The sequence below is a fragment of the Sceloporus occidentalis genome, unplaced genomic scaffold (assembly GCF_023333645.1).
Source record: "Sceloporus occidentalis isolate IW3139 unplaced genomic scaffold, rSceOcc1.0.p SCAF_5, whole genome shotgun sequence".
Taxonomy (NCBI): domain Eukaryota; kingdom Metazoa; phylum Chordata; class Lepidosauria; order Squamata; family Phrynosomatidae; genus Sceloporus; species Sceloporus occidentalis.
In genome coordinates, this window is record NW_028316985.1 from 13323568 (window position 1) to 13345782 (window position 22215).

Sequence of the window (22215 nt, forward strand, 5' to 3'; positions counted from 1 at the left end):
GTGAATATTCCTCTCTTGTCTCTGTCACAGGACACTGGCAGACAGCAATAGTAAGAGAGGAAGGCTGGTGAGTGGAAATGAAGGACTGCTTTCTCAGGCTTCTAGGTATTCTGATAACTAGGTCTGGTTTTCACTGCACTCTAAGAGCCCATAACTGTTCTGGCTTAAATAACACCTGGCTAAGAATTGGGATTTTTGGACTATAATTGCAAAAGTTTTCTTACCTGCATGGTTTTTGGCCTGAGATCTTTCCAAGGCTGAGACTGATATTTGGTTTTGATCCTGAAGACATGTGGAGATGCTGACAGTTGAATTGGAGGTGTAAGAAAATATCTCATACCTATAGCTGAGTAAAAACCAACAGTTTCCTTACAAGGATCCTGCCAATTAAAATTTGGGGGAAAATACACTTTAAACATACTCTGGAGTCCTATTGATCTGGGCCTTGTTCATGTAAGATGCTACACCGGGCAATAAAAGCTTAGAGATGAATGGATGTTGCCCATACTTTTCAGGGACATGTATCCAGTTTTAATAGTTAAAAGAATGGCATGTATGGTGACCACCAATGTGCTTGTTGACTTAACGCCAATAGACATATTTCAATGAAGCAGTTATAGAATCATAGAGGTGGGAGTGTCCTTTTAGGCGAGGGATGGACAAAATGTGATCTGTAAGCCACATGTGGCCCCAAGACCATTTTTGTGCTCCCTGGCTTCCCTCCCAGTATGTAAATAATGTTCAAAATGATATTTTTGTTTGAAGATGTTCACTAGGGGCGTGAAGAGCACTTCCAACATGGCTGAAGTCTCCTGACCCACCCCAGGGGTCAAACAAAAGGTTTGGAAACTTAAAGAAATACTTTGCACGCCCAGCCAATATCCCTAAATGTCCTCTAGAAATCATAGGAGGTATTCCCGCCACCTTTTTGTGCCCCACAAGAGGCCTTTTTGGAAACAGGAAACTCTCAATGTTATTTCATAGTGACCACCCCTAATGAAGGCCATCAGTGCATCCCTCAGCTGTAGGCATAACTATAGTTTCTCCAGCAGCTTTCACATTAAAAATTGTGGCAAGGGAGAATCTACTAAACCATTGGTATAGAAGTGGGTCATATGCATCACATGGGCTATAGGTGGCCCTTTAAGCCCCTTTTCTGTGACCACTACTACTCCTGGACACTGACACCATATCTGGCCAGCACTGGATTTCCTACTCAGTCCTTGGGTTTCCAGTGTTGCCACCAATCCATGATTATCCTCAGCTGCCACCATTAAATCATGTCACAAAAACTTTCTAATGTCCAGAAACTCTTTGGAATATTCTGTACCACAATCCTACGGAACACTATGGTTCAGAAGGATGCAGAGGAAATCCTCTTGTATCAGAAAGAGCTAAAGTCTGGTTGCAACTGCAATGCCAGAAGTTCTACCCTTGTAGAACTTAAGTCTACTCAGATCAATTAGAATATATCAACAAAGGCTAATCCAACAACAATGGGTTAAATAGAGACAATGACTTCCTGGCACACTACCTATATTACAACACTGGTTAATACCCCAACCCCACAAGGACACGCTTATTATAAACTTATCATACCTCCTTTCTGGTTCCCAGCACATACAACATTCCAAAACTCACTTCATCATTCCTACGATCATTCACCCCCCTTGGCTTTAGGCAACATCTTTCCTCCTGCCTTTGTCCCACAACAACCATAGTTAAAACTGAATTTGTCATCTCATCACCATACCCGCAGGTTTTTTGTGGGATTTTCAGGCTATGTGGCCATGTTCTAGAAGAGTTTCTTCCTGACGTTTCACCAGCATCTGTGTCTGGCATCTTCAGAGATGCCAGCCACAGATGCTGGCGAAATGTCAGAAAGAAACTCTTCTAGAACATGGCCACATAGCCTGAAAATCCCACAAAAAACTATGGATGCTGGCCATGAAAGCCTTCGACATACCCACAGGTTTTGCATGTCTATGGCTACTTATATTGTCCGATTATAAAGGTCCTTTGAAAGAAACAGTTCACTCCATGCATCTGAGGAAGTAGACCAAGTTTACAAAACTTTATGCCACAACCTCTTTTATACAGTTAGTCTCAAAGGTGCTACAAGATCCCTTTGTACACTGATATTCCAGACTAGCACGGCTCTTAAGTATACTCAGTCAGTATAGGTATGTCAACTATGTATGTAAGTAAGTATTATTAAATATGTCAACCATGATGGGTCTATCATCTCGGAGTGTTCCATCTCCACAGCTGTTAACGTGAGCTTTATGTTTCATGCAGATTCCAGACAACAGAACTTGATCTATGGTTGGTTGAGTGTGAATCTTGTTCCCCACTCTAATACATATTCCTCTTCCTTTATGATGAGCACATTTGAAAGATCTGCATACAAGTATATTATAGAACACTGGAATTTTGTTCATTTCTTTCTGAAATTTTAAGTACAAGTGCTTCTGAACTTACAGCCCCATGAAGAACTGTGGCATGGCTATCAGAAATGTTCCAATTGACATGATGAGGCAACCAGCTCCAATGATCTTTGGCCTGTGAAGTTTGGCTCCAAAGTAGCTTACCAGAATTATTATTAAGAGGTTCCCTGTAAAAAACACAAACAGAACTCATGCTGAGAAGAACAACCATGAGAAACCCCAACTGTTACTTGCAAAGTGTATATCTCCATTATATATTTGTGTAGGTCACATACCAATTTCAAAGCTTCCATCTATGAGGCCAACCAGAGAAGAAGGGATATCAAATCTTTTTTCTATTTGCGTGATGGTACTTTTCAGGTAACTTCCTGAGAGAGCTTTTGCAAAGTAAACAAACGATAATGCGCAAAGAAAAATCTGCAAAAGGAAAGGGTGGTTAAGAATCTGCTGCCATCATAGTACAAAGTGGTCTTTTAAGGCCTGAATCCTACTGTTAGTCCCAACTAGAGTAGACCCATTGAATGAGATCAGTCTACACATTCACATTCAATGGATTAATCTATATGTTGACTCACCATTCAACAGCTTATTCAGTGGGAGAACTCTTGTGAGCACTAACGAATAGAATTCAGGTCTAAACCTGCAATCTTAGGTATGCACATATATGGAAATAAATCCCACTGAAGTATTAATTAAACAGACATGCATAGGATTGCATTGTACAGATATGATCTAGTATATATGCACCTGGAGGTAAGCCTAATTGTAAGTATACATGCATAGGACTGCATTGTAAGTCTAAACATCACCTTTAAAACACAGTTTCCATCGAATAAAATGATATTTACTTTTGAGTAATGATCCTTAGGATTGCATATCACAAGTAGGCACACCACAAGTCTATTGCAAAGTGCTAGTTTAATTGTGTTCAGCTACCTGGGAGTATATTCCAGTGGGTGCTGGCTTCTCTGATGACAGTGGGACAGGGAATCCACTCTGGGTTTTAAACTAAACCTGAAAAGAGCTACCCAGAGTGCTGAATATATTTGAGGAGAAGGTTCCTCATCTTGGATAATGTCTTTGAAGAATGAAAAAGAGGTTCATTGACCCACTGACATTGGCCTGGTACATACTGCCAATAAGCGGCGTACCAGGACCGATTCTAGGGTTAGGGACTGTGCAGCAACTGCACAGTTCCTAACCCTAGAAGATAATGGTGGCGTAACAATGGCAGTGTCCTGTATACAAGGGCACCGCCATTGTTATGTAAGTGCCGCGTGGCATCTGTACTTTGCCACGCGGCGGTTACATAACAAGTGTGGCAGTGGTGCACTTGTTACACCACCCCTGCAGCTTTAAAAGAACCCACTTTTCGTGGGTTCTTTTTCCGCCCGAGGGAAGCCACGCGGTTTGGCAACTGCAGCTTCCCTCTGGAGAAAAAACAGGGACCGGCAGGCCACCATTTTTCGGTGGTCTGTACTGCGTCATTAATTCCAATGAACACAAAGGTTCTATGTCTGAGGACACATACCTAGGATTGCACTATAAGATTGTTGAGGGCAACCCTCTTGCTCTGCAAATTACAGTGAATGCTTAAGTGGAAGTCAGAAGTATGTTGTTCTTATACATGCTTTTAAATCACAGTGAATATGCATAGTGGGCTGTATACAAGCACCTCAATTTTGTGTGCTGTGCTTGTTGCAAAATGTGAGAGACAGCCAAGGATCTTCCTAGATGAATAATCAAATTGGAACAACAGGAAGCTGAACAGCAACCAACTCCACGTCCACCTGCCTACAGGTTCTAGTACTGAAGGAAACAAGCTTAGGGCCCAAACAGACAGGCCAAAAATAAAGCTGTTTCGGGTCACTTTGGAAGTATGCTGTTTAAATGATTCATGCGTCCTAAGAGGCCAGAAGCTGCACCAAAGCCATGCTCCAGTCCTAAACAGCTTTATTTTGGCCTGTCTGTTCGAGTCTTTAGTCTTCTTTGCAAAACCTATAAAACCTATAATGATAGATTTACTTATAAAAAATGTGTCCATACTCAAATACATGGTCTAATGTAGAAGGGGAGAGAGAATGGGAAAGTGGTTGCAGGTTACAGTGACGATTTCCCCCAACATCAGGGTTGCTACCGATCAAAATTAAATTCTAATGTTTGATTTGGACCTGAGGGAAGAAACTTCCTGAGATAAAGGTGAAGCAGAGATTAGGCCCAGTAGCAAATTACACTGGTTTCTGGGAGTTTCAAAGGTTAGGCCATCAATTGCTGGTGGGGTTATCATGGCAACCAGAACTAAGAGGTGTTTTCACCTAAAAAATGGTTGGACATCCTGAAATTGCTGACAATGGGGGATTAATAGCTGCCTCTGAAATTCCAAACTGTGTTTCTTGCACCAAAAAGTCAAGCTGCTCTGTGGGGCAGAATGCCTTCTTGCTTTCCTGAAGGAGAGGAAGAAGAAAAAGGCCTTTCTTTTCATACCACAATTTTGGTCCTGTTTCGCCGATGCTGTCAAAAGCACTGTCAATTTCAGCAGGAACAAATTAGATCACAAGGAGCCCAAAAAAATAAAAAATAAAAAAAAATGACTTATGACCACGGAGGCACCTGGTCTCCACATCTAGACCAAAGATGTATAGCCCACAAAAAAATGCTGAGGTGGTAAAACAGCAAAACCAACACCTAGCTCACCTCCGCCCTTTGGGTTGGTTAGCAACCCTATATCCAACTCAGAGAAAATGCCAAACCTAGGGAAATTGTTGGCACACTAATATGATTGTCTGTCTATTTTTGGAGGCAATAAGCTGCTTCCTTAATGGCTCAGTGGCAACTGAAGGTTCATTCAATGCGGGAATCGGATTACCATTGAAGCCGGCAGAGGGGGGAATGATCTTATTTGTCTCATAATGCAAGTTTAATGAACACAACTTGTTTTTAATTCTCCAAACAAGGGATGTAGTTAAGTGCCAGTCTACCCAGGGACTTGGAGATGATTCGGTTCCCCTTGTGTCAACATGTACAGAACTCTTGGATTTCAGGGAGCAATGGCTTCTGGGAATATAAATTGACTTTACAGTACAAGCGGGATATATATGCATATGGGGCAGGATTCATTTGCCCCAGCAATCACGCAAATTCAAAGAAATTACTTTGGTGTTGATGGGTCTGCATAACTTGGTGCCCATCAAACCAAGAATTGGCCACATGCTGGGGCCTACGAAGGTCTTGAATCCTATTGTTAGTCCCAACTATAGCAGACCCATTAAATCAATGGGATTTATTTTTGTGTTGATTCACCATTTAACAATTAATTCTATGAGTCTACTCTAATCATAGAATCATAAAGGTAGAAGGACAGCATGAGCCATCTAATCAAATTCCCTGCCATGCAGGTATTCACAATAAAACCAAAAGATGGCCATCCAACCTCTGCTTAAAGACATCCAAAGATGGTCTAACACCCTTTGAGGCAATCTATTCCATCCTCACACATGTCTTACAGCAAAGAGGTACTTCCTAAAGTTTAGGGAGAATCTCTTCTCTTGCAATTTGAATCCATTGGTTTGTGTTCCAGTCTCTCAATTGGCATAGAATCATAGAATTACAGAGTTGGAAGAGACCACAAGGGCCATCCAGTCCAAACTCTGTCATGCAGGAACTCAAAATCAAAGCATCCCCATCAACCCTCTGTTTAAAAACCTCCAAAGGAGGAGACCCCACTGTACTCCAAGGGAGTGTGTTCCACTGTCAAACAGCTTTTACTGTCAGAAAGCTCCTCCTAATGTTTAGGTAGGATCTATTTTCCTGTAGCTTGCATCCATTGTTACAGATCCTATTCTCTGGAGCAGCAGAAAACAAGCTTGCTCCATCCTCAACATGACACTCCTTCAAATACTTTTACAGGTCTATCATATCACCTCTTAACCGCCTCTTCTCCAGGCTAAACATACCCAGCTCCCCAAGTCTCTCCTTATAGGGCATGGTTTCCAGACAGAAAACAAGCTTGCTCCATCTTCTACACAATGTCCCTTCTGATATTTAAATATGACTATAATACCATCGCTCAATCTTATGTTCTCTAAGCCAAGCACAGCCAGCTCCATAAGCCATTCTTCATAGGGGTTTGTTTCCAGACCTTTTCCCACCCTAGTAGCCCTCCTCTGAACACATTCCTGTCAATATCATTCTTGAACTATAGTGCCCAGAACAAGACATAGTATTCCAGGTGATGTCTGACTAAAGCACAATAGAGTGGCACTAATATTTCCCTTGAGCTGGACTTTGGGCTTGTTGATGCATACCAGAATTGTATCAATCTGGACTTTGCTCCTGTTGATGCAACCTAGAACTGCATTGGCTTTTTGATGTGGGGAATAACCAATAGGATTCATACTAGGATGCTTAACAGCTCCCCCCACTTTTCTTAAATCAGAATGGAGTACAAAACTGTGCAGTTTTACAAAATTTATTAGCCTTTGTAGTGGGGTGATTTGAAATACATCCCAATATCCAAATTTTGTGACCATATTTGGTCCATAGGAATGGGGCCCATATCACAATTTTTTTAGGTGAATATGACAAAATACTGCCAGGCACATAGAAAGGGGAGATTACCTTAAACCAGGGCAACACTTGCTTTCCAAATTCTTTTTTAAAATAACCCACATAGGAAGGTTGCCATTTCTTTACCATCATGCACTGACAAGTACTGGCAAAGAAGCTCTCCCGTTGGCATTAAAGATAAGCCCCATCTGAAAATAGTAATATTCACACACATGCACACAATCTACAAGATTGCCCTCCCCTGTCGGGATAATATTAAATTGCTTTTCCCTTAAATTATTAAACATGCATTTCATATGAATCCTATATATTCATTTCTATTTGATACAAAAAGGTGATCAGAAACAGATAATATAACCTTAGCAATTTGCTCCCCAAGAGATTTTCTACCTTGTAGAATTGTCGTTTTGCCTCCACTTATACTCTGGCTGCATTTTTGTAAGTACTGAAAATGTTAAAACCTAATTCCCCAGGGTTTTCTCACTGAAGAGAAGTGAAACCCAATAGCACCACGGTTGGAATTTCTCATTGAGCAGAGAGATGGCGATCACATACAGTGATCCTGCAGTGAAAGACAGAAATATGACTTTTGACAGCATACTCTGAAAATCCTAGACAAATTTTATGAACCATTGACCAATGAATGCTGGTAAGTGATACGTGTGTCTGGAACACAAGAAAATATGCACATATTTATGGATAGTCATGAAATTTGTCAGGAATATCAGCATTCACATGTGAATGCTAATATTAATAGAACATTAAGGCCTAAATCCAATATATAGTTTCTATCAGCTAGACTCACTGAATCAAAGGGACCTTGGTAAACCAATATTTTTATAACCCATTGATTCAGCAGGTCTAGAAATGGACAACTGGATTAAGACCCTGGCATAAAATGTAAAATAATGGGGTCTTGTTTTGTGAGGGTTGCTGCAAAATTTATGTGAAATTTTAAGAGGCATTTTGCAGAATCTTTTGGCCAGAATTGCCAGTGGCTATGCTTGTTGACGGTTTCTGGGAGTTGAATCCAGTCCCAAAGCCACCTTGGATCCCATCCAGGGAGAAAGGTGGGGTATAAATTCAATCAACCAACCAGCCAACCAACTGAACTACAGTGTGCCTGCGTCATATGCGGGTGCACTTTACGCGGCTTTCAGCATACACTGAAAGCCGCATGGGGAGAAGGGGCAGTGTGTCTCATAGAGATGAATGGAGTGCGCACCCATGGCGTGTGCATTATTATTATTATTATTATTATTATTATTATTAACCTTTATTTATGAAGCGCTGTAAATTTACACAGCGCTGTACATGCAATCTTTTTAGTTAGACGGTTCCCTGCCCTCGGGCTTACAATCTAAAAAGACATGACACAGAAGGAGAAGGGAAGTGGTGGAGGGAAAGAGTAAGAGGTCCAGCAGTTCCTCTCTACCTCCGAGGCCTGGACCAAGGCAGATGGACTGGAGGGAGGGCTTGGTTTCATAATGGATGGTTAATCTTCCAGGGAAAATACATACTCTCAAGTAGGATAATGCATATACAGTACATAGCAATACAGGAAATGGATCGATAAACAGGCAACAAAAGAACATCAGATAGTAAGCGACAATTATGCAATGCCTGGGAAGGCTTCTCTGAACAAGATGGTTTTCAACTCCGTTTTGAAGCTGGTTAAAGAAGTGATGGCTCTTGCTTGTGGGGGAAGAAGGTTCCAGGAGTGAGGGGCAGCAAGTGAAAAGGGGAGAATCCGAGATGGGGCCGAGGAAATCCTGGGCTGAGACAGGAACACTTGACTACCAGAACGGAGGGCCCTGGTGGGAAGGTGAGGAGAAAGAAGGTCTGATAAGTAAGGAGGGGCCAGTCCATGGAGGGCTTTGAATGTCGACAGCAGGAGCTTATACTGAATGCGGAAAGGGAGAGGGAGCCAGTGAAGGGATGCCAACACAGGAGAGATGTGGTCAGAGCAGTGGATGGAAGTGATAATGCATGCAGCTGAATGCTGGACAGAGATTAGAGGACGGAGGTGAGAAAGAGGAAGCCCAGCCAGGAGGACGTTGCAGTACTCCAGTCGTGAGATCACTAGGGCATGGACCAGGATCTTGGAAGCAGAGGCGGAGAGATATGGTCGGATTTTAGCAATATTGTACAAAAAGAATCTACAAGCCTTGGCTGTGGTCTGGATCTGAGGGATACACAACAGAGAAGAGTCAAAGATAAAACCAAGACTGCGGGCTTGCTGGACTGGTTGAATGGAAAGGTTGTCCACAGAGACAGAAAAGGAGTGTTGAAGGGTGGGCTTAGGAGGAAAGACAAGAAGCTCCATCTTGGACATGTTGAGCTTCAAACGCCAATGGCGCATCCACTGCACTACCGCATACATGAGCCCCATTCATTTAAATGGGGCTCGGGCATAGATGGTATTTCTTTTACGCGGGAGAGTCCAGAACGGATCCCCCGCGTAAACAAAGGGTGAACTGTATTAGTCCCACATAGAGGAGAACCATACAATCAACTTGACCTTAGTAAAACAACACCCATTCCAGTCCATTATCTGTTCCAACTGAGATTAACAGTTAGATTTAGGCCTGAAAAGTAATAGTGATGGACAAAACTGAATGTTAGTCTCATTAGGACTCAACTCTAAATAAACACATACCATACCCTCTGACTGTCTTGATTTGGCAAGGACAGACCCAAATAATCCTCTGTCATTGCACTTTTAAGATGCTTTGAAAATGTTCCAATTTCTCACTCTACCGCCCACTTCCCCTCCTTTTTCCTCAGTTTCCTTCAGCTGCTGCAAACTGAATTCAACAAGCAAAAATAGTTCATACTAAACTAACTCAGCGGGCGGGGGGGGGACAAGGAGCAGAATCATCCCCTTCCCAGTAGGTTCAGGTAAAAACAAACTGTGGCAACCTCTCCTAGCTTGTGTGGTCTTCCTCATTAATAACCTCCAGATTAATAACTTTACTACCTTGCCCAGAGTTGACCATCTGTCATGTTGGCTGGCCTCATGTGTCTCAGTTTTCCTCTGTGAAATGTTGGGGCATATGACACATATAGAACTGGGAAGTCAAAAGAAAAAGCCCTGCTAATATATATGTGTGTGTGTGTGTGTGTGTGTGTGTGTGTGTGTGTGTGTGTGGACAATAATTGAACCAAGGATAAATTGTCAGCATCTTCAAAAGGGCAGCTTTCATAAACCCTGGCATTCCTGTACCTTCATTCCTCCACAGAATGTTTGTTTCTCCTTCGAAGCTGAAGATTCTGATCTTGAAGAAACCCGGTCAATCGACAGTGTTGTGTTTTTCAAGAAGAACTGTGCATTGTCTTTGGGTGAATTCTCCATCTTAATGTTCCCTTTCAATCAATCTGCAAGACATCCAAATAGACAGTATACAATCAGATTATTCCAAAAGACTGCCTGCACCTGTATGAGCCTTTCCAAATGTCAGATCATCTTCTAGGCAGTGTTTTTTGCCCTGTCAGTAAGAAATGTTGCGTTGGTGGGAATGAAGGATACAGCCTTATTACTGTGGGCCTACATTGGCAGAATTCCCTTTCTAGAAATATTTATGACCTTCTCACAGTTTCCCTGACAGAGCACTGAAAATACTTTAATTTTAATCCATATTTGATTGTTGTGCTTTGATTAATCAATGCTGTTCATTTTTAAGGAGCTTTAATTTTGCTGTAGTATTTTTCTTTTATTATGGGATTGCTTATGTACCTTGTTATGTGGCTAATGTGCACTGAAAGCATTTTTAAAAAAACACCATTGTTCAAAATCTCCAGGCAGATGAAACAGGTGACCTTTGTGGTAAAGTGGATTTGAGGACTCATTTTGTGATGACTACTTCACTTTGTTCAAAAAGTCATTATTGAGTACCTATGGGAATAAGAATGATGTGCAATTAGAGGACACAGTCCATTCTCATGTTTCTGCATGTGTCACAAACTAGAAAAAAAGCAAATTACTCACTAAGAGAGTGAATGGGCAACCTCCTCGGAGAGCAGCTTTTGCTGTGTGTGTGTTAGTGTGTTGTGTACCTTCGAGTCATATCCAACTTACGGCAACACCAAAGTGAACCTATCTAGGGGTTTTCTTGGCAAGATTTGTTCAAAGGAAGTTTGTCATTGCCTTCCCTGAGGCTGAGAACATGTGACTTGCCCAGGGTCACCCAGTGGGTTCCATGGCTGAGCTGGAAATTTAACCCTGGTGTCCACAGTTGCAGTCCAACATTCAAATCACTATGCTCACCTTTGGATTAATTCACATGATTTATACTTCTGATATAGAAATTGGGACAGAATTGTGTGCCTCTAGCAGAGGCCTCTGGCAAGGAACCCAAGTCAGACAAGCAAAACATGCAAAGACACAGTGCCACTTTCTTTGTGGGTGGGCAGGGACCAATGTTCAGTGATGCAATGACTGCTTTGCAGGATCATCCTTCACCATCCCCCAGGTTCCCTCCACACCATCTCTAATTAGAATACAGAGTATCAGGTATTCACTCTACATAGCTTCTGTGAGTCAGAGTATGCAATAAAGGAATACACAAACAAACAGTCTGAGAAAAATGAGGAGAGAAGAGAAAGTAACAGGAAACTTACTTGGGAAAAATTACATATGTATATTCTGTGAAAGAGTGTGCAAAAATTCAAGATCAGAAGATGTGTACACAAATGTACACATGGTCATGCATTTTCTAAAAATACATCAAGCTCATGTGAACTTAACTGGGGGGTGGGAGAATACACCCTCACAGCTCAGCATATTCAAACTTGGAAAAAAGGAAGAACAGAATATTCAAATCTGACAGACTCATTCCTCCCTAGCTTCTGCTGTTGCAAACTGTGGGAGCACAAGAAAATTGGTTTTGATTCCTGCTTAAACATCATAAATAATGACATCTTAAGACTGATCAGATTACATAAATCTCAGTTCAAGATTCTTTTTGGGACATATATTTTAGAATGCATCTACACTGTAGAAATATTGCAGGATTCCCTCAGAGTCCTGGGATTTGTAGTTTTGTGAAGCATCAGCACTCTTTGGCAGAGAAGGCTAAAGACCTTGTGAAACTAAAAAATCCCAGGATTCCATAGGATGGAGCTACAGTACTTAAAGTGGGGTCAAAATGCACTATTTCTACAGTGTAGGTGCACTCTTGTTGTGTGCCTTAAAGAAGGCCTGTATGATGCTTTTGAATGATTAAAAGCTGCCAGTTTCATAGCCTTTTTTTTACTTGAGAACAATATTGTACCAAAACCCAGAAATGCAATTGGATATCCAGTTCCTCATGATCAGGCAACTTGTTAGAGTAGACCCATTCCATTAATTCTTGAATGATTAGTCAACACATAGGTAAATCCTATTGAGTTAATTGGTCTGTTCCAGTCAGGAGTAACAAGAGAGTTTAGGTGGTTGTTATTATTATTGTTATATCCACCTTTTCCCCACTTGGACTGTGAAGACAGCTTACTAATTAATAAAAGGACATCTATATTAAAAACCATACAACCCCTGCTCCTCTGGGTATTATTTAAAACTATTAACAGTCTACAGTCAGCCCTCCATATCATGGATTCTTTCTCCAGGGATTCAACTATCCACGGCTTGAAAATATTCCAAAAATATATAAATTCCAAAAAGATTTTGCTACTTTATATAAGGGACACCATTTCAATACACCACTGTATTTCATGGGACTTTAGCATCCATGGATTTTGGTATCCACAGGAGGCCTTGGAACCAAACCCCAGTGGATGCCAAGAGACCACTGTATAGAGCAGGGCTAGGCAACCGTTTTGAGCCGGGGGCCAGGTTGCTGTCCCTCAGACAACTGGGGGGCCGAAGCAAAAACATAAATAATTAAATAATTTTTAAAAAATTTAAATAAATAAATAAACCGGGACAAATGTAGGACAACATTTTCAAATGGTGGACACTTTTTTTTAAAAAGTGGAGGACACACAAAAAAACTTGCTGATTTTTTAAAAAATGTTAATATAAATGCATGTTTCTGAGGCGTCTATAGACAATTGCCCCCCTTGTCCCCGTGCGTGAGAGGCCAAAGGCCCCGGTGGCAATCGGCGGCAGGACCAGGCTGGGGCTGGTCCCAAGGCCTCGCCGGGCCGCATCCGGCCCGTGGGCCGCAGGTTGCCTACCCCTGGTATAGAGTTTTAATCATTTAAAATTAATTAAAAGAAAATATTTTTAAAAAATCAACAAACCAGCATAGCACACATCACAACCAATTCATAAAATCCTGATAGAATAACAAAATTTTACACTTGCCAGAAGGAAAAGGGCAATGAAGACTTCCTTAGGAAGGGAATATTAAAATCTGGGAGCACCTAAAAAGAAAGTCCTCATCTGCCTGGAAGACAATTTCATTGTCCAAAAGGTGGAAGATGCAACAAGAGGATCAGCTATTTAGATCTGATCCTAATCAACACGGATGACAGAGTAAATGGGTGCAAATGGTGGCAACCTTTGGTGGGAGTGATTGTGTTCTCCTGGAGTTTATTATACAGTGGAAAGGAGAAGTCATGCCTACTCTCAGAGCATAATCTCAGAGCCATTGGCAATAATCTTTGAGAATTCCTGGAGGACAGGAGAAGTCCCAGCGGATTGGAGGAGGGCAAGTGTTGTCCCCATCTTCAAAAAGGGAAAAAAAGAGGATCCCAACAATTATAGTCTCGTTAGTCTGACATAAATACCAGGAAAGATTCTGGAGCAGATAATTAAACAGAGAATCTGTGAACATTTAAAAGAGAATGCCATAATCACAAAAAGTCAACATGGGTTTCAGAAAAACAAGACATGTCAGATTAATCTGATCTCTTTTTTAAGTAAAATTACAAGCTTGGTACACAAAGGGACTTCTGTAGATATAGCATATCTTTATTTCAGTAAGGCTTTTGACAGAGTTCCCTATGACATTCTTGCAAACAAGCTGGTAAAATGTGGGTTAGACAATGCAACTGTTGTGGGTTTGTAATTGGTTGACCAACCGAACCCAAAGGGTGTTCAGCAATGGCTCTTCTTCATCTTGGAAAGAAATGACCCGTGGGGTGCCACAGGGTTCTGTCCTGGGCCCAGTGCTATTCAACATCTTTATTAATGACTTAGATGAAAGAAGAGAGGGCATGCTTATCAAATTTGGAGATGACACCAAATTAGGAGGAATAGCCAATACCCCAGAGGACAGGATAAACATTCAAAATGACCTTAATAGATTAGAAAGCTTGGCCAAAGCTAACAACATGAATTTCAATACAGAGAAATGTAAGATACTGCACTTAGGGCAAAAAAATTGAAATGCATAGATATAGGATGGGAGAACTTGTATCAACAGTGTGATGTGGCAGCTAAAAAGACTAATGTGATTCTAGGCTGCATCAATAGAAGTATAGTGTCTAGATCAAGGGAAGTAATACAGTCGTCCATCCCAATTCACAGACTTGGAGTCCACGGTCTTGCCCGTTTATGGACAGCAAGTGGGGAGGGACAAAATGGTGGTGTGCACAGGACTGTGCCACCATTGAAACCAATGGCAACTCCAATATTGCCATTTTTCTGGATTCACCAGGAGTCCAGAATGGATTCCATGTAAAATGGGAGGGATGCCTGTAGTGCCACTGTATTCTGCTTTGGTCAAGCCTCACCTGGAACATTGTGTCCAGTTCTGGGCACCACAGTTCAAAGAGGATGTTGACAAGCTGGAGCGTATCCAGAGGAGGTTGACTAAAATGGTGAAAAGATCTGGAAACTATGTCCTATGAGGAAAGATTGAGGGAGCTGAATATGTTTAGCCTGGAGAAGAGACTGTTAAGAGGTGATATGATAGCCCCATTTAACTATTTGAAGGGATGTCATATTGAAGATGGAACAAGCTCTTTTTTTGCTGCTCAACATTAGGAGGAGCTTCCTGACAGTAAGAGATGTCTGACAGTGGGGGGTGCTTTGGCTGTGAGTTCTTGCATGGCAGGGGGTTGGACTAGATGATCTCTTTCAACTCCCTCCAGTCCATCTGTCTTGGTCCAGGCCTCGGAGGTAGAGAGGAACTGCTGGACCTCTTACTCTTTCCCTCCACCACTCCCTTCTCCTTTTGTGTCATGTCTTTTTAGATTGTAAGCCTGAGGGCAGGGAACCATCTAATTAAAAAGATTGTATGTACAGTGCTGTGTAAATTTACAGCGCTTCATAAATAAGGGTTAATAATAATAATATGATTCTAAGACTTCCTTCCTTGTAGCCACCAAATGAGCCTGAGAAGATAGTGGGACAGAAAGAAGGGTCTTGATCTTAGAGCTCAAACAGGCTAGTATAGGGAGATACAGCCCTTCATCATTCCTTCTGTAGCATGGGCATTTGGACAAAGGGGCATTTGAACTTCACAAAGACATTCCTTCTGTAACACATTCCTTTTGATTGTGGACACAAATTTTAAGGTGTTCACCTGAGGTCCATCCAAGATTGCTTTGAAGGACACGATATGTCATCTTTAAGTTTGGCCTGTTTCATGTGTTTAGAAATCCACTGTAATGTCACTAGTTCCCATGAAATAAAGGAAGGAGTCTTGTGACAGCTTTCAGACCACCTAATTTATTTCAATGTAAGTTCTTTTTGGACTCCAGTCCATTTCTTCAGATGCAGGAAATCAGTTGTAACCTTGATGGACATATAAACATACAAGAGCAGATTTTCATACATCTTTAAGACTACCAACCCATGTGGCATTTGGAGTACATTCAGAAGAGAATGAGTGTTTATGGGGCCTTAAAAACTACAAAATCCATAAGGCAATGCAAGCAATTTGTCTGATTTAACATAGAAAACAGACAGCCACAATGGACTGAGAGCCACCAGATGCAGTTTCAAGTTGCACACAGCTATAAAAGCTCACTGTCATTCTTTGACCTATCTCACAACGGTGAGGAGAGTGTTGTACACTTTTGAATATGAATGACACTAATAAATAATAATAATAAATCACAGAAACATTTTTCCTCTAAATTAGTCTGGGATTTAGTTATGATTGGGTTTTTTTGGGGGGGCGGGGCAGATTATGATGTCTCCACTACCTCTGATCAGAAGGTCCTTGATATCTAAAAGAAAGTAGCTTCTCCAAAAAGTGAATATAAGGTCAGTGTTCCTCTGAGCATTCACAGAGTGCACTGTTTTGAAGAGTTCCATCTTTTAAAAAGCCAACAAGATTATGATAGTGGCAGTGGTGGTGGTAATGATAGGGCCACAGGAACAACAAGCTTTTAAATAAGTGGTCTCCAGCCTTGAGGAGTTCATGGGAAAATAGAACTTTCATGAGAATAATAGCAGAACAGTGAAAACGCCATACTCATGACAACTTACAAATTATGTGAGAGTTTTGAAATTACTCAGAATGTTAACACTTCTAGTACAGCCAACAAATCAGCCTAAGCAATATATCTGACTTATTCTTAACTACCAACATGACAACAGCTTTCTTTAGACAGTCTTTCACTTCTTGTAAGAGTTGACATTGCAGCAAATAATGGAGAACGGGTATGTGTGTGGATCATCTATAGATTAGTAAATTGGAGATTACGATTACTTTTTGTTGGATGAGGGTATCTCCACTGTCTATGGGGGAAGAAAGAACTTGGTTCTGATGGATTTACAAATGAGGACATCAACTTTAGAGGAGGGAGGGAGGGAGGGAGGGAGAACCAGCCTTACCTTGGCAGTAGCTAACTTCAGTTCTTCAAAGTTACTTTCTTGTGGCTGAACTCAGATACTCTTCTGCTTTCCTGGCCTCTAGATGGAAGAATCTTGAGGAAAACCCCAGTCTGAGGTAGAACTTATATCTGGAGGTAGATAAAGGAAAACAGCAAACAGAAGGGGTGGAGAATGTAGGACTTTGTGTTGCTTGTCTGATTGATATCTTTGTTTTGGTTGCTTTTGTTCCTGCTCAGCCCTCCACCTTCACGTTGGATTTCCCCCCTCCCCCACTACAAATTCCAGGACGAACAAAAGTCATGAGCGAAAGAAGAAGCTGGACTCCTTCACTGTGGAGATGGTTAAAGGTTCATGAGACCTTTCTTGGCTGCATGCAGCCAGTTTGACAGTATGCACGTGATAAAGCTTTCTCCCCCCTTCCTTCCCCCCTCTCCCCCCACACTTTCTAAAGCTCTGATCTTCTTAATTGCTGGTTCCCAGGAAATAAAAGACTTCATGGGAGGAACTGGCCAAACGCAGGAGAAGGCGGGGGTAATAAAGAGACTTTCCTTTGCCTAGTCAGGAATACCTCTGCAAAGACTGCTATGCACCCTATCCCATTACTGATTGAGCCGCTTCAGAAAATGTTTGGAACAAGGCTACAAGCAGCTAGTTTTTTAAAAAGAGGAAAAAATATGCCACACACTGGCTTTTTCCTTCACCTTTGCTGTTCAAATACTTGGTCTTTTTTTAATGTTTGTTTCCCAATGCATTGTTTTCATCATACAATCACCCCACCTTAAATATAGAACTTTATGGAGTCCTGTTGGTTAGTCTCAACTAAATCAGACCAATTCATTCAACTGTTGAAAGGTCAGTCAACAGATATTTATATCCAGTTTGATTCAATGGGTCTCCTTAGGATTTAAACCAATTTATTTTGGGCTAAAATAGGATTTCGGCCTGTGCATTTTTAACTAAGGGCCTAAATACCCTAAAGTCACCAGATTCCATTTGATTGTAGAAACTAAGAAGAGTTATTACTTGGATGGGAGACTACCAAGGAATACCAGGCACTGTAGGCTATATTTTAGAGGAAGGAATTGGGACAACCACCTCTGAGTCTTCCTTACCTAAGAAAATCCTAAGAAATTCATGGAGTCAACATAAGTCAACAGGTAACATGAAGGCATGTGCAAACACACACACATTTTTGACTGATATTACTAGATAAAAGCTTCCAAGAACTCTACTTGCACCTCCACCTACAAGTATATTCTGTTTTGTTTTCTTTTAAAATTATTATGTGGAGAGATCCTCTAGCACCTTTAAGACTGTCTACCACTTTTTAAATTATTGTTCAGTTATGGAATCATAGAGTTGGAAGAGACCACAAGGGTCAGAAATATTGGAAGCCTCCATGGCAGCTCAATGCTTGTGCACATGTGGGTCAACATAACAACTTTATGACATGGTTACGCATGCTTTGGAAATATGGATTGCAACATGGGTGATGGTGCTGTATGATAACCTCTCTCCATTTGCTCAATAGTAATAATATCTGTAATGACAGCACTTTACTTTACCTAAGAAATGAGAAATACATCTCAAGATTCATGAAAGATGCACACTTAAGAATGTATTTTGAGCTGTGTGCATTCTTAGACTTCTTCACGGGGCTTTTTAGAATCAGACTTCTGAAATATCTGAACCAGAAATGCTCAAAGTGAAAACATATTCTGTTATTTAAAAAGTTTTCAGAAAACTCTCAGAAAATTCTCAATTTTGATTCCAAATTATCTATCTATCTATCTATCTATCTATCTATCTATCTATCTATCTATCTATCTATCTATTTTCATTCTTAAGAAAGCTTAGGAGTTGGGATGTGTCCCTTTTTCCTGTAGATTCTATTGGATTCTCCCCAGTTTCTACTTCTTTTCTGCACCTTCTTGTTGTGTGCTTTTAAGTTGTTTTGTACTTATGGCGACCTTAAGATGAACCTATCATGGGGCTTGTTCAGATGAGCTTTGCCATTGCCTTCCCCTGAGGCTGAGAGCATGTAACTTGCCTATATTTTTCATATTTTCATATCTAGTGCCAAGCATGTTCTTAAGAGGATGAGATGACCTGTGGAACAATAGAAAGCTTCCCATGGGAAAGGCACATTGACCTGAGGACATGTGGAGGACTAAAGGATCAAAGCAGATGGCCCAAAAGGACCATGTCAAAACAACAGTGGCACCATTGGGGCCGGGGCCATGGTGACCGCATATGCCGAGTCCCAATCCAGGCTGCCACCGTAGTCCTGAACCGGGCCACTAGAAGGAGCTTCTTTTTGGCCCTGTTCTTTCCAGATGGCATAGAGTTGGTGTGGCTTCCAGCTGTGTTCAGGGCATGCATTATCTAAATGCCATGCCCCCAATGCGGCCCAAAGCTAGAACTTTTGGCCCATCTGCTTCTGGCCAAAATAGTATAAAATTAAAGGTTAAAAAAAAATGAAGCTGTTTACATGGTCCCCCAGGTTTCCTGCATATCCACTTGCACTGTGAGACAAAGGAGGTCTCTTTGCACCAAGGCAAGTAAGACCAGTTTTCCCACCTTCCTTCTGCCATATTCCCAGCCAACTTTCTTGGAGTTGTTCTAGATCCAATCACTGTTTTGTTAATCCAAAATTAAAGCCATCAGTCATTCTGGAATCCCATTGTTAATACCTGGAGAAGACCATCAGATCTTTATTACACTGCAGGATATCACCAAGTACCCCCTTGAGGCTAGAAATCAGATGTAAATATCAGTCCCATCTCTAGCCTTGTGTGTGCACAGAGCCTCTTCTACTCTCTGTATCACCCTCGGATGCCGTCTGAGCCACATCCCACTTTCTGTGAATTCCTCTTTAGAACAGGTAAATAAAACTCCCTCTGCAATCCTAAGCTTCTGCTATGCAATTTCCATACCTCTGTTTTGGTTAGCTCTGTATAGTGTGTCTGTTTGAACTACTATCATGTGTTTGATTGCACTTTTGCATATATCCAAATAAAACCCTTTTTATATTCATTATGATGGAGTCTTCCCACAGTTTGTACTGGTATATCCAGGTGAAAATGATTCGGAGGTTACCCAACCTCTGACAAGCATCCTTTGAGCTAAGCAATTCCCACAACGTTTAAGGAGACACTGATGTTTATCACACTATACCCTTAAAGTGCTACAATTCCAGTTTGACTCCTCTAGCTGCCTCCTGTTGCATTGTGGGATTGGCAGTTTTAAGGAGGGGTATTTAGAATTCTCAGGCAGAGAACTTCTCTGCCTGAGAATTCTAAATACCCCTCCTTAAAACTGCAAATCCCAGAATGCAACAGGAGGCAGCTAGAGGAGTCAAACTGGAATTGTGGCACTTTAAGGGTATAGTGTGATAAACATCACTGACACAGTGGTTGGGGCCCTAAGTCCACCCACTTTTTGGGATCACTATGCCATGCTGGCTTTCTTTTTCTGCATTATCTGAAAATGATTCTTCAATAGGACCCACTCTACAATCATGTAAGATAAGTTACAACCAGTCTTGAGGCACCTTAAAAGGCTAAAAATTATATGTGGCATACACTTTTAGGGACTGTAGTGAGCATCAAACAAGGGGAGCCTTCTGGGATTCATGAGTCATGAAGAATATCCAACCAAACTGCATCTTGTCCAGAAACTAAGCCCTGTGAGGAGCAATTGAGGGAGGTGGGGATATTTCAGTCTGCAGAAGAGAGAACTGAGTGGATAGCCATCTTGAAAACATGAAGGTAGAAAATGGAGTGAGCAAGTTTTCTGCTGCTCTAAAGGATAGGACCCAAACCAATGGATTCAAATTACAAGACTTTAAGACTAAACATTAGGAAGAAATTTCTCACATTACTTCAGTGGTATAACTCAGTGGTATAACACAATAACTCAGAAAGTAGTGAACTCTTCATCCTTAAAGCTTTTTAAAGGGAGACTGACTGGCCACCAGTCAGTGATGCTTAATTGTCAATTCCTCCAGTGGTGTTGGGTTTGGATTAGATGACCCCTGGGATACCTTGTAAGTTTATGAGTCTATGTCATGATGCTCAGTCTGGAGAATAATCAGCAGGTGACCTCAGAGTACAGGCAAGTTTGTATGAAGGTAGCTTCAGCTTACTTTAACACACCATACAACATTTCACAGATAAAAACCAGCAACTGCAGAATGTGGTCAAGACGGCAAAAGTTATTAATGAGAAAGAACAGACAAGTTAGGAAAAGCTGCAACAGTTGCTTTTGCCTGAACCTACTGGGTAGGGGAAGACATCACCCTTTCTTGTCATCTCCACTATTTTATTTTGTGAAAAATACACTTTGAACACAGTTTGCATTAATTGATGTAGAAAGAAAGTGGGAGGAGAAGAAACAAACTGGGACATTTTAAAAGCATTTGAAAATAGAATGACAGAGGGTTAATATCCCTGCCAAATTTAAAGAGCCGGAGAATACATTTTTAATATATATGTAAACAGAATCACTATCACATTTCTCTGCCGTCTCTGTTTGGAGAATCTCAGAAGGGATGGGAACTGCTGTTCAGTTACTGCTGTCCTTCTACCTACCTCTACTTCCCTCTCATATTCATTTAGTAGCCATGGCAGCACTCTCTGGGACTTGGCACCTGCCAGGAAGGTGTAGAGCTCTAGGCATGAAGCATTAACCTCTATACCCACAATTGAGGATCTTAGCCTCTATGTTCTAATACATTCATTTCCATGTCCAAGACGATACATTCAGAATATTTTACTGGATGATAAAAGTTAGTTCCCTTGCATCAAAACCTAGTGTAGCACAAGGTGCATGTTGTATCTTGGTACATTTGTTCAAAAATTGGAATACTCATTAAGGAAAGGGATAATCATTTGCTGTAAATCCAGGTAAGATCTAAACAATAACCCAAATAATAACAAAACGTGTTGTTTTTCAAAAGAACTCATAATTTCTATGAGGCACTCATACCTTCCAACATTTCACAGATGAAAATTGGATCATGTGTAGCCAAGCATCAATGGAGTGTGGTAAAGAAGCAGAAAGAGACAAACTTGGTGAGGCTACAGAAGTTTGCTTTTCCCTGAGCTTGCTGGAAAGGCAAGATTCTGCCCTCTCCTTTCCATCCTACTGAGTTGAGTGCAAGACAGTTTTGTACATTGAACTCAGTTGGCAGCAATTGAAATAACCTGAGGAAAAATGGGCAAGTGCGTTGAGGGAAGAGGAACTGGGACATTTTAAAAAGCAGTTGAAATACTGGGACAGCAGAAGATTAACTGGGATTGAACCTGCCAAACTGGGACAGTTAGAGGGTATGGACATGATACAGCATTTCTTGCTCTATGATATGTAATTATCCTTAAAACCTGAAGAAATGGCCAGAAAGGAAAGTCATATAAAGTACAAAAATAAGGCTATAATCCTACAAGTAGTATGTAGCTTGCCTAAGAG

The 22215-nt window shown here is 41.2% G+C and overlaps 1 protein-coding gene across 1 annotated transcript in view; it reads right to left on the reverse strand.

Annotated features, from left to right (window-relative positions):
- Nucleotides 1-16847, reverse strand: part of SLCO1C1 (solute carrier organic anion transporter family member 1C1) — a 40393-nt gene extending 23546 nt beyond the window's left edge. The window contains exons 1-5 of the mRNA XM_089527635.1: nucleotides 16747-16847; nucleotides 10240-10391; nucleotides 2723-2864; nucleotides 2482-2614; nucleotides 225-346 (exon numbers count right to left, since the gene is read on the reverse strand). Of these exons, the coding sequence (XP_089383761.1) occupies nucleotides 225-346; nucleotides 2482-2614; nucleotides 2723-2864; nucleotides 10240-10368 (526 nt within the window). The 5' untranslated portion in view covers nucleotides 10369-10391; nucleotides 16747-16847. The remainder of the gene's footprint in view (nucleotides 1-224; nucleotides 347-2481; nucleotides 2615-2722; nucleotides 2865-10239; nucleotides 10392-16746) is intronic.
- Nucleotides 16848-22215: the final 5368 nt, after the last annotated feature.